At 49.0% G+C, this 13,141-nt stretch overlaps 1 protein-coding gene across 1 annotated transcript; it reads right to left on the bottom strand.

Annotated features, from left to right (window-relative positions):
* Positions 1–3,067: 3,067 nt before the first annotated feature.
* Positions 3,068–11,539, bottom strand: LOC115189590 (putative glutathione-specific gamma-glutamylcyclotransferase 2). The gene is made up of 3 exons (XM_029748214.1): positions 11,103–11,539; positions 10,863–10,898; positions 3,068–3,601 (listed from the first exon to the last, which is right to left on the bottom strand). The coding sequence occupies exons 1-3, from the start codon at positions 11,235–11,237 to the stop codon at positions 3,170–3,172; spliced, it is 603 nt and encodes a 200-aa protein (XP_029604074.1). The 5' UTR covers positions 11,238–11,539; the 3' UTR covers positions 3,068–3,169.
* Positions 11,540–13,141: the final 1,602 nt, after the last annotated feature.

The following is a 13,141-nucleotide window of genomic DNA, read 5'->3' on the forward strand; positions in this document are numbered from 1 at the left end:
CCCGTCTATATGACTGAAGAATGAGACAGACAGCTGTTTAAATGACATCACTGGAGAGTGAGACAGGTTTAAATGACATCACTGGAGAGTGAGACAGGTTTAAATGACATCACTGGAGAGTGAGACAGGTTTAAATGACATCACTGGAGAGTGAGACAAGTTTAAATGACATCACTGGAGAGTGAGACTGGTTTAAATGACATCACTGGAGAGTGAGACAGGTTTAAATGACATCACTGGAGAGTGAGACAGGTTTAAATGACATCACTGGAGAGTGAGACAGGTTTACATGACATCACTGGAGAGTGAGACAGGTTTAAATGACATCACTGGAGAGTGAGACAGGTTTAAATGACATCACTGGAGAGTGAGACAGGCTTAAATGACATCACTGGAGAGTGAGAGATGTCGAACAGTAAACCAGTCCTTAGCGACAGGACTAATGCCGCGTTCAAAACTACTGGGAATTCGTAACAATACGAGGTATAACCATAACGTCAGTGATCTTCACGTCGGAGCTCTAGAAAGAGGCCAGAGTTCCCGAGTTGGACGACCGTTCAAATCGATTTCTCCCCAGTCAGAGCTCGTTTATCGAATTCCCAGTTGTTTTGAACACAGCAAAAGTAACACTGACCTGGCAGGTTCGGTACATATTCTACTAACCCTAACCTAGCTTTGAAAGGTCCTAACCCTAACCCAGCTCTGAACGGTCCCAACCCTAACCCTGACCCAGCTCTGAACGGTCCCAACCCTAACCCAGCTCTGAACGGTCCCAACCCCAACCCAGCTCTGAACGGTCCCAATCCTAACCCTGACCCAGCTCTGAACGGTCCCAACCCTAACCCTGACACAGCTCTGAACGGTCCCAACCCTAACCCTGACCCAGCTCTGAACGGTACCAACCCTGACCCAGCTCTGAACGGTCCCAATCCTAACCCTGACCCAGCTATGAACGGTCCCAACCCTAACCCAGCTCTGAACGGTCCCAACCCTAACCCTGACCCAGCTCTGAACGGTCCCAACCCTAACCCAGCTCTGAACGGTCCCAACCCTGACCCTGATCCAGCTCTGAACGGTCCCAACCCTAACCCAGCTCTGAACGGTCCCAACCCTAAACCAGCTCTGAACGGTTCCAACCCTAACCCAGCTCTGAACGGTCCCGACCCTAACCCAGCTCTGAACGGTCCCGACCCTAAACCTAACCCAGCTCTGAACGGTCCCAACCCCAACCCAGCTCTGAACGGTCCCAACCCTAACCCAGCTCTGAACGGTCCCAACCCTAACCCTGACCCAGCTCTGAACGGTCCCAACCCTAACCCAGCTCTGAACGGTCCCAACCCCAACCCAGCTCTGAACGGTCCCAACCCTAACCCAGCTGTGAACGGTCCCAACCCTAACCCAGCTCTGAACGGTCCCAACCCCAACCCTGACCCAGCTCTGAACGGTCCCAACCCTAACCCAGCTCTGAACGGTCCCAACCCTAACCCTGACCCAGCTCTGAACGGTCTCAACCCTAACCCAGCTCTGAACGGTCCCAACCCCAACCCAGCTCTGAACGGTCCCAACCCTAACCCTGAACCAGCTCTGAACGGTCCCAACCCTAACCCTGACCCAGCTCTGAACGGTACCAACCCTGACCCAGCTCTGAACGGTCCCAACCCTAACCCAGCTCTGAACGGTCCCAACCCTAACCCTGACCCAGCTCTGAACGGTCCCAACCTTGACCCAGCTCTGAACGGTCCCAACCCTAACCCTGACCCAGCTCTGAACGGTCCCAACCCTAACCCAGCTCTGAACGGTCCCGACCCTAACCCAGCTCTGAACGTGCCCAACCCTGACCCAGGTCTGAACGTGCCCAACCCTGACCCAGCTCTGAACGTGCCCAACCCTGACCCAGCTCTGAACGGTCCCAACCCTGACCCAGCTCTGAACGTGCCCAACCCTGACCCAGCTCTGAACGGTCCCACCAACCCTAACCCTAATCCAGCTCTGAACGGTCCCAACCCTAACCCAGCTCTGAACGGTCCCAACCCTGACCCAGCTCTGAACGGTCCCAAACCTAACCCTGACCCAGCTCTGAACGGTCCCAACCCTAACCCTGACCCAGCTCTGAACGGTCCCGACCCTAACCCTGACCCAGCTCTGAACGGTCCCAACCCTAACCCTGACCCAGCTCTGAACGGTCCCAACCCTAACCCAGCTCTGAACGGTCCCAACCCTAACCCTGACCCAGCTCTGAACGGTCCCAACCCTGACCCAGCTCTGAACGGTCCCAACCCTAACCCAGCTCTGAACGGTCCCAACCCTAACCCAGCTCTGAACGGTCCCAACCCTAACCCAGCTCTGAACGGTCCCAACCCTAACCCAGCTCTGAACGGTCCCAACCCTAACCCAGCTCTGAACGGCCCCAACCCTAACCCTGACCCAGCTCTGAACGGTCCCAACCCTAACCCTGACCCAGCTCGGTCCCAACCCTAACCCAGCTCTGAACGGTCCCAACCCTGACCCAGCTCTGAACGGTCCCAACCCTAACCCTAACCCAGCTCTGAACGGTCCCAACCCTAACTCAGCTCTGAACGGTCCCAACCCTAACCCAGCTCTGAACGGTCCCAACCCTGACCCAGCTCTGAACGGTCCCAACCCTGACCCAGCTCTGAACGGTTCCAACCCTAACCCTAACCCAGCTCTGAACGGTCCCAACCCTAACTCGGCTCTGAACGGTCCCAACCCTAACCCAGCTCTGAACGGTCCCAACCCTGACCCAGCTCTGAACGGTCCCAACCCTGACCCAGCTCTGAACGGTACCAACCATGACCCAGCTCTGAACGGTCCCAACCCTAACCCAGCTCTGAACGGTCCCACCAACCCTAACCCTGGCCCAGCTCTGAACGGTCCTAACCCTAACCCAGCTCTGAACTGTCCCAACCCCAACCCAGCTCTGAACGGTCCCAACCCTAACCCAGCTCTGAACGGTCCCAACCCTAACCCAGCTCTGAACGGTCCCAACCCCAACCCAGCTCTGAACGGTCCCAACCCCAACCCAGCTCTGAACGGTCCCAAACCTGACCCTGACCCAGCTCTGAACGGTCCCAACCCCAGCTCTGAACAGTCCCAACCCTAACCCTGACCCAGCTCTGAATGGTCCTGGAGACAATCACATGACTGACAATCAACAGCATCCCTGCGATGGTTTACTGACACATTTAGTAAGTGTGTGTGTTAGTCTCTCTCTAACCAGGTCTTCGAGAGAAAAGAGGTGTGTGTCTGAGTCTTCAGGGAGGAGGGTCCTCAGCGCCTCAGCCAATGAAAACAGGTATTCAGTGTTCCGTCCGCTCGGTCCGACTGCATCTACAATCTGATTGGCTATCAGCTCCAGGGGGGCGGGACCCAGGTAGTCAGGGTTGTCATTAGAACCGATGTAGAGCAGAGCCTGGCTGGGTGCAGGGGGAGTGTCAGCGTGTTGTGTGGGGGTCACGGAGGGTCGGGGGTGAAAGTTCACTGCGATGACGCGGTAACCGCCCTTCTCCCGGTGGTCAAGGTAACACTTCACTTCCTGCTCTCGGCCAGACGGCAGCTTATATGCCACGCCCCAGACACAACCCTGAGAGAGAGGAGAGAGAGAGAAGCCAAGTTATACCAGCCACGACCTTTACCAATAAAACTACCAGAGACCAATCACTGCCAATAGCAGGAGGAGACACAGGGAGACATTCAGTGACGATTGGCAGCGAAGAGCTCAGAAAGTCCCAGGTTTATGGAAATTAGCAGCGGCGCAACTGTGCGATAACTAAATCAGAGGAGGGAGGGTCTTGCTAGCTAGCTTTGACACTGCGCTGGATAGGTTAGCAGCCAATGAGACGCTGCGCTGGATAGGCTAGCAGCCAATGAGACGCTGCGCTGGACAGGCTAACAGCCAATAATGAGACGCTGCGCTGGACAAGCTAACAGCCAATGTGACGCTGCGCTGGATAGGCTAACAGCCAATAATGAGACGCTGCGCTGGATAGGCTAACTGCCAATGAGACGCTGCGCTGGATAGGCTAGCAGCCAATGAGATGCTGCGCTGGATAGGCTAGCAGTCAATGAGACGCTGTGCTGAATAGGCTAGCAGCCAATGAGACGCTGTGCTGGACAGGCTAACAGCCAATAATGAGACGCTGCGCTGGACAGGCTAACAGCCAATGTGACGCTGCGCTGGATAGGCTAACAGCCAATAATGAGACGCTGCGCTGGATAGGCTAACAGCCAATGAGACGCTGCGCTGGATAGGCTAGCAGTCAATGAGACGCTGTGCTGAATAGGCTAGCAGCCAATGAGACGCTGTGCTGAATAGGCTAGCAGCCAATGAGACGCTGTGCTGGGTAGGCTAGCAGCCAATGAGACGCTGCGCTGGGTAGGCTAACAGCCAATGAGACGCTGTGCATGCTGTTTAGAAGCTACACTGACAAAGGGAAAACTGGCCAGCAGAGAGAAGGACAGAAGACAAATCTGAGGACATCTATATTAGAGGTCTGAGTGAGGGCCAACATCTGGAATCAAAAATAATTGTATTAGTCACATGCGCCGAATACAACAGGTGTAGACCTCACAGTGAAATGCTGAATACAACAGGTGTAGACCTCACAGTGAAATCCTTCTTATAAGCCCTTAACCAACAATGCAGTTTAAAAAATACGAATAAGAAATAAAAGGGAACAAGTAATTAAAGAGCAGCAGTAAAATAACAATAGCGAGGCTATATACAGGGAGGGTACCGGTACAGAGTCAATGTGGAGGCTATATACAGGGGGTACCGGTACAGAGTCAATGTGGAGACTATATACAGGGAGGGTACCGGTACAGAGTCAATGTGGAGACTATATACAGGGAGGGTACCGGTACAGAGTCAATGTGGAGGCTATATACAGGGAGGGTACCGGTACAGAGTCAATGTGGAGGCTATATACAGGGGGTACCGGTACAGAGTCAATGTGGAGGCTATATACAGGGGGTACCGGTACAGAGTCAATGTGGAGGCTATATACAGGGGGTACCGGTACAGAGTCAATGTGGAGGCTATATACAGGGGGTACCGGTACAGAGTCAATGTGGAGGCTATATACAGGGGGTACCGGTACAGAGTCAATGTGGAGGCTATATACAGGGGGTACCGGTACAGAGTCAATGTGGAGGCTATATACAGGGGGTACCGGTACAGAGTCAATGTGGAGGCTATATACAGGGGGTACCGGTACAGAGTCAATGTGGAGGCTATATACAGGGGGTACCGGTACAGAGTCAATGTGGAGGCTATATACAGGGGGTACCGGTACAGAGTCAATGTGGAGGCTATATACAGGGGGTACCGGTACAGAGTCAATGTGGAGGCTATATACAGGGGGTACCGGTACAGAGTCAATGTGGAGGCTATATACAGGGGGTACCGGTACAGAGTCAATGTGGAGACTATATACAGGGGGTACCGGTACAGAGTCAATGTGGAGGCTATATACAGGGAGGGTACCGGTACAGAGTCAATGTGGAGGCTATATACAGGGGGTACCGGTACAGAGTCAATGTGGAGGCTATATACAGGGAGGGTACCGGTACAGAGTCAATGTGGAGGCTATATACAGGGAGGGTACCGGTACAGAGTCAATGTGGAGGCTATATACAGGGAGGGTACCGGTACAGAGTCAATGTGGAGGCTATATACAGGGAGGGTACCGGTACAGAGTCAATGTGGAGGCTATATACAGGGAGGGTACCGGTACAGAGTCAATGTGGAGGCTATATACAGGGAGGGTACCGGTACAGAGTCAATGTGGAGGCTATATACAGGGAGGGTACCGGTACAGAGTCAATGTGGAGGCTATATACAGGGAGGGTACCGGTACAGAGTCAATGTGGAGACTATATACAGGGGGTACCGGTACAGAGTCAATGTGGAGGCTATATACAGGGGGGTACCGGTACAGAGTCAATGTGGAGGCTATATACAGGGAGGGTACCGGTACAGAGTCAATGTGGAGGCTATATACAGGGAGGGTACCGGTACAGAGTCAATGTGGAGGCTATATACAGGGGGTACCGGTACAGAGTCAATGTGGAGGCTATATACAGGGGGTACCGGTACAGAGTCAATGTGGAGGCTATATACAGGGGGTACCGGTACAGAGTCAATGTGGAGGCTATATACAGGGGGTACCGGTACAGAGTCAATGTGGAGGCTATATACAGGGACGGTACCGGTACAGAGTCAATGTGGAGGCTATATACAGGGGGGTACTGGTACAGAGTCAATGTGGAGGCTATATACAGGGGGTACCGGTACAGAGTCAATGTGGAGGCTATATACAGGGGGGTACTGGTACAGAGTCAATGTGGAGGCTATATACAGGGGGTACCGGTACAGAGTCAATGTGGAGGCTATATACAGGGGGTACCGGTACAGAGTCAATGTGGAGGCTATATACAGGGGGGTACCGGTACAGAGTCAATGTGGAGGCTATATACAGGGGGGTACCGGTACAGAGTCAATGTGGAGGCTATATACAGGGGGGTACTGGTACAGAGTCAATGTGGAGGCTATATACAGGGGGGTACCGGTACAGAGTCAATGTGGAGGCTATATACAGGGGGGGTACTGGTACAGAGTCAATGTGGAGGCTATATACAGGGGGGGTACCGGTACAGAGTCAATGTGGAGGCTATATACAGGGAGGGTACCGGTACAGAGTCAATGTGGAGGCTATATACAGGGGGTACCGGTACAGAGTCAATGTGGAGGCTATATACAGGGAGGGTACCGGTACAGAGTCAATGTGGAGGCTATATACAGGGAGGGTACCGGTACAGAGTCAATGTGGAGGCTATATACAGGGAGGGTACCGGTACAGAGTCAATGTGGAGGCTATATACAGGGAGGGTACCGGTACAGAGTCAATGTGGAGGCTATATACAGGGAGGGTACCGGTACAGAGTCAATGTGGAGACTATATACAGGGGGTACCGGTACAGAGTCAATGTGGAGGCTATATACAGGGTGTACCGGTACAGAGTCAATGTGGAGGCTATATACAGGGAGGGTACCGGTACAGAGTCAATGTGGAGGCTATATACAGGGGGGTACCGGTACAGAGTCAATGTGGAGGCTATATACAGGGAGGGTACCGGTACAGAGTCAATGTGGAGGCTATATACAGGGAGGGTACCGGTACAGAGTCAATGTGGAGGCTATATACAGGGAGGGTACCGGTACAGAGTCAATGTGGAGGCTATATACAGGGAGGGTACCGGTACAGAGTCAATGTGGAGGCTATATACAGGGAGGGTACCGGTACAGAGTCAATGTGGAGGCTATATACAGGGAGGGTACCGGTACAGAGTCAATGTGGAGGCTATATACAGGGAGGGTACCGGTACAGAGTCAATGTGGAGGCTATATACAGGGAGGGTACCGGTACAGAGTCAATGTGGAGACTATATACAGGGGGTACCGGTACAGAGTCAATGTGGAGGCTATATACAGGGGGGTACCGGTACAGAGTCAATGTGGAGGCTATATACAGGGAGGGTACCGGTACAGAGTCAATGTGGAGGCTATATACAGGGGGTACCGGTACAGAGTCAATGTGGAGGCTATATACAGGGGGTACCGGTACAGAGTCAATGTGGAGGCTATATACAGGGGGTACCGGTACAGCGTCAATGTGGAGGCTATATACAGGGACGGTACCGGTACAGAGTCAATGTGGAGGCTATATACAGGGGGGTACTGGTACAGAGTCAATGTGGAGGCTATATACAGGGGGTACCGGTACAGAGTCAATGTGGAGGCTATATACAGGGGGGTACCTGTACAGAGTCAATGTGGAGGCTATATACAGGGGGTACCGGTACAGAGTCAATGTGGAGGCTATATACAGGGGGTACCGGTACAGAGTCAATGTGGAGGCTATATACAGGGGGTACCGGTACAGAGTCAATGTGGAGGCTATATACAGGGGGGTACCGGTACAGAGTCAATGTGGAGGCTATATACAGGGGGGTACTGGTACAGAGTCAATGTGGAGGCTATATACAGGGGGTACCGGTACAGAGTCAATGTGGAGGCTATATACAGGGGGGGTACTGGTACAGAGTCAATGTGGAGGCTATATACAGGGGGGTACTGGTACAGAGTCAATGTGGAGGCTATATACAGGGGGTACCAGTACAGAGTCAATGTGCGGGGGCACCGGTTAGTCGAGGTAAAATGTACAGTTGAAGTCGGAAGTTTACATAAACCTTAGCCAAATACATTTAAACTCAATTTTTCACAATTCCTGACATTTAATCCTAGTAAAAATACCCTGTCTTAGGTCAGTTAGGATCACCACTTTATTTTAAGAATGTGAAATGTCAGAATAATAGAGAGAAAATTACTTATTTCAGCTTTTATTTCTTTCATCACATTACCAGTGGGTCAGAAGTTTACAAACACTCAATTAGTATTTGGTAACATTGCCTTTAAATTGTTTAACTTGGGTCAAACGTTTCAGGTAGCCTTCCACAAGCTTCCCACAATAAGTTGGGTGAATTTTGGCCCATTCCTCCTGACAGAGCTGGTGTAACTGAGTCAGGTTTGTAGGCCTCCTTGCTCGCACAAGCTTTTTCAGTGGCCACCATTTTTCAGTGATGTCCACTCCAATATCTTGACTTTGTTGTCCTTAAGCCATTTTGCCACAACTTTGGAAGCACGCTTCTTTCAGACTGATGTCTTGAGATCATGCTTCAATATATCCACATAATTTTCCATCCTCATGATTCCATCTATTTTGGGAAGTGCACCAGTCCCTCCTGCAGCAAAGCACCCCCACAACATGATGCTGCCACCCCCGTGCTTCACAGTTGGGATGGTGTTCTCCGGCTTGCAAGCCTCCCCCTTTTTCCTCCAAACATAACGATGGACATTATGACCAAACAGTTCTATTACTGTTTCATCAGACCAGAGGACATTTCTCTAAAAAGTACCATCTTTGTCCCCATGTGCAGTTGCAAACCGTAGTCTGGCTTTTTATAGCGGTTTTGGAGCAGTGGCTTCTTCCTTGCTGAGCGGCCTTTCAGGTTATGTCGTTATAGGACTCGTTTTACTGTGGATATAGATACTTTTGTACCTGTTTCCTCCAGCATCTTCACAAGGTCCTTTGCTGTTGTTCTGGGATTGATTTGCACTTCTCGCACCAAAGTACATTCATCGCTAGGAGACAGAACGCGTCTCCTTCCTGAGCGGTATGACGGCTGTGTGGTCCCATGGTGTTTATACTTGTGTACTATTGTTTGTACAGATGAACATGGTACCTTCAGGAGTTTGGAAATTGCTTCCAATGATGAACCAGACTTGTGGAGGTCTACAATTGTTTTTCTGAGGTCTTGGCTGATTTCTTTTGATTTTCCCATGATGTCAAGCAGAGGCACTGAGTTTGAAGGTAGGCCTTGAAATACATCCACAGGTACACCTCCAATTGATTCAAATGATGTCAATTAGCCTATCAGAAGCTTCTAAAGCCATGACATCGTTTTCTGGAATTTTCCAAGCTGTTTAAAGGCACAGTCAGCTTAGTGTATGTAAACTTCTGACCCACTAAAATTGTGATACAGTGAATTATAAGTGAAATAATCTGTAAACAATTGTTGGAAAAATGACTTGTGTCATGAACAAAGTAGATGTCCTAACCGACTTGCCAAAACTATAGTTTGTTAACTAGAAATGTGTGGAGTGGTTGAAAAACGAGTTTTAATGACTCCAACCTGAGTGGATGTAAACTTGCGACTTCAACTGTAGATGTAGGTTATTAAAGTGACTATACATTGATAATAACAGAGAGTAGCAGCGGCGTAAGAGGGGGTGGGGGGGGGGGGGATGGGCGATGCAAATAGTCTGGGTAGCCATTTGATTAGATGTTCAGGAGTCGTATGGCTTGGGGGTAGAATCTGTTTAGATCCTTGGGCCTAGACTGTAACAGCGTTGCTTCTATCCCTCTTACCTACCACTCCACAAAAGACGCGGTCCTTGCAGAGCAAGTGAAACAACTACTTCATAATGCTGCCGGAGGGGATGGCTGCCGTTTTACGGGCTCCTAACCAACTGTGCCATTTTGTTTATTTTTTCGCATTGTTTGTAACTCATTTTGACAACACCTTTTCCCCTCAGAGGGGACTGAAAAGATCTGGCATGGGTCCCCAGAACCTCACAGCCCAGTACATCACTTGGGGCCAAGCTTCCTGACATCCGGGACCTATATACTAGGTGTCAGAGGGAGGCCCTAAAAATGGTCAAAGACTCCAGCCACCCAAGTCATAGACTGTTCTCTCTGCTACCGCACTGCAAGCGGTACCAGAGCACCAAGTCTAGGTCCAAATGGCTCCTTAACAGCTTCTACCCCCAAGCCATAATACTGCTACACAATTAATCAAATGGCTACCTGGACTATTTACATTGTCCCCCCCTTCCCTTTGTTTTTACACTGCTGGTACTCGCTGTTTATTATCTATGCATAGTCACTTTACAAATTACCTCGACTAACCTGTACCCCCGCACATTGACTGGGTACTGGTACCCCCTGTATATAGCCTCGTTATTGTTATGTTATTTTCTCATGTTACTTTTCGATTTTATTTTTGTACTTGACTTTATTTAGTAAATATTTTCATAACTTTATTTATTGAACTGCATTGTTGGTTAATAAAGGCTTGTAAGTAAGCATTTCACTGTAAGGTTGTATTCGGCACATGGGGCGGCAGATAGCCTAGTGGTTAGAGCGTTGGACTAGTTTCCATTTCACACCTGGTACATTACCACACACACACACACAGGTGTAAGTAACTAGGTGGCAGCTCACCTCTGGGTCCTCCACCAGAGTCACGACTCGGCCAGGCTGAAAAGAGAAGCAGATTGAGCTTTAATAAATACAACCTTTAAAAAGATCAACAACACTGAGCCTCCGGTCACCATATTACAGTTCTGATGCTGTAGAGCAGTTATGTAGCTAGCTGGATATCACCACTAGTCAACATAGACTATTAGTGAATAATAAACTCACACTACCTTCACTAGTCACCAATAGAGACTGATACGTCACCTTGCCTGGCACTCCCCTGTGGTCCGTGCTGCCTTGCCAGAAGCGCCGGCTGAAGCCTATAATGTAGCCCATCCGCTTCTCCTCGTAGGGAAAATCCACCTTCCAGATCAGAGAGCCATAACCGAACACCCACATAGCTACTGTACCTGTCTGGCTAACTGGCACACCTCACGTAGCGTGTACTGTCAAACGTTTACTTTATAGCACTATACACCACCATCTTCGCTGTTTGTCACAGCTGTTACAGTACTGCGTTCACAACGGAGCTCAATGTCGTGACCTGCTACTTCTGTACTGCATTCACAACGGAGCTCAATGTCGTGACAGATACTACTGTACTGCATTCACAACGGAGATCAATGTCGTGACAGATACTACTGTACTGCATTCACAACGGAGATCAATGTCGTGACAGATACTACTGTACTGCGTTCACAACGGAGCTCAATGTCGTGACCTGCTACTTCTGTCTCAAGCAACCAGCAACTCGACACGTGATAGTCAGACACAACTTGCTCGCCCAGACTTTGCTTGCCAGGCATTAGTAATCAATCATCATCAAATTCAATCTGCACTCAAAATCAAGTCAAAGTTTAATCGTTACATTTACAGGATACAGCAGGGGTGTAATCATGATGCCGATTCTGTTGCAACACGTTTCTGTATCTGTGACATGGGCAGCGCCAATGAGAAAGGTTACATGCATATAATAATGAGATGATTGTGGATAGCCGGATTAATATAATAGTTGATTAAAACGTTTACATACTTTGCAAGAACGATTTGCCTAATAATCATGTTTACATGGACACATCTGAAATCAGGCTACATAATGGTACTCTGATAAATGCAGAAAATCGCCAATCAAAATACATTTTCTACCACAGCGACAACGTTATTTCTGGGAAGTATATTTGATTCTCAGTTCGGACATGTAACGTTTGTTTATGATAACTATTTCTAAGACGCAAACTTTCAGTTGTTCTGAACTCACTTCACTCGCGCTAGAGCACCTTACTCTGTTTATCTCAATCACCTGGTTTTCTGAGCAATCTTTCAAATTATTAGGACATGTAAACACCTTAAATACACTGATGGAACGCCAATTAAGGTGTTTACATGTCCTAATAATTTGAAAGATTGCTCAGAAAACAAGGTGTTTTAACCAGTGTATACTTCGATTTTGTCCTTATGCCGATTAAGATAAACAGAGTAAGGTGTTTACATGACTATTGCATAATCTGCCTACAGCCATAATCAGTTTAATATTAAATTATTCCTGTGCATGTAAACAAACTCATTGAGGCTATCTTCATTTTGAAGTAGTCCATGTTCTTCTTCGTGACAGGCTGATCCCTCCTGATGACCTGGTTGGACATGACTCCAGAAGGGTCACCAGAAGGGTTCAGCCAATGAAGCCGGAAGTCCCACCAGTTAACTACATTAAAATGGTGAAAGCCCTCAATGGCCACGCCCATGCTAGTATTGCCCTTTCCCCACTAGAGGCCTCTATCATTCTCTATGGTCCTTTGCAGTTTTGGTTTCATTTTCTCTGTTTGCTTCGGTTTGGTAAACGATTTCCGTAATGAAAACACCCAGGGTGGAAATGGGGCAGTGAAAGGCTTACTTGCAAGCTCTCCTCAACAGTGCAGTCCCCAGTACAAATATCAATAATACAAAATATGACAAGTATTACAAAGTTGTATAGCCTACATAGTAATAAAACTGGTTGTGGTAGAATATATACAAATCAAATGTTATTTGTCACATGCGCCGAATACAACAGGGGTAGACCTTACAGTGTAATGCTGAATACAACAAGGGTAGACCTTACAGTGAAATGCTGAATACAACAGGTGTAGTAGACCTTACAGTGAAATGCTGAATACAACAGGTGTAGTAGACCTTACAGTGAAATGCTGAATACAACAGGTGTAGTAGACCTTACAGTGAAATGCTGAATACAACAGGTGTAGTAGACCTTACAGTGAAATGCTGAATACAACAGGTGTAGTAGACCTTACAGTGAAATGCTGAAT

This window comes from Salmo trutta, unplaced genomic scaffold (assembly GCF_901001165.1).
Source record: "Salmo trutta unplaced genomic scaffold, fSalTru1.1, whole genome shotgun sequence".
NCBI lineage: Eukaryota > Metazoa > Chordata > Actinopteri > Salmoniformes > Salmonidae > Salmo > Salmo trutta.

Coding starts and splice junctions, on each gene's coding strand:
- LOC115189590 (XM_029748214.1), bottom strand. CDS start 11,237: ATGTGGGTGTTCGGTTATGGCTCTCTGATCTGGAAGGTGGATTTTCCC. Junction 10,899..11,102: donor ACAGGGGAGTGCCAGGCAAG/GTGACGTATCAG, acceptor TTCTCTTTTCAG/CCTGGCCGAGTCGTGACTCT. Junction 3,602..10,862: donor CTCTGGTGGAGGACCCAGAG/GTGAGCTGCCAC, acceptor CCTCTCTCTCAG/GGTTGTGTCTGGGGCGTGGC.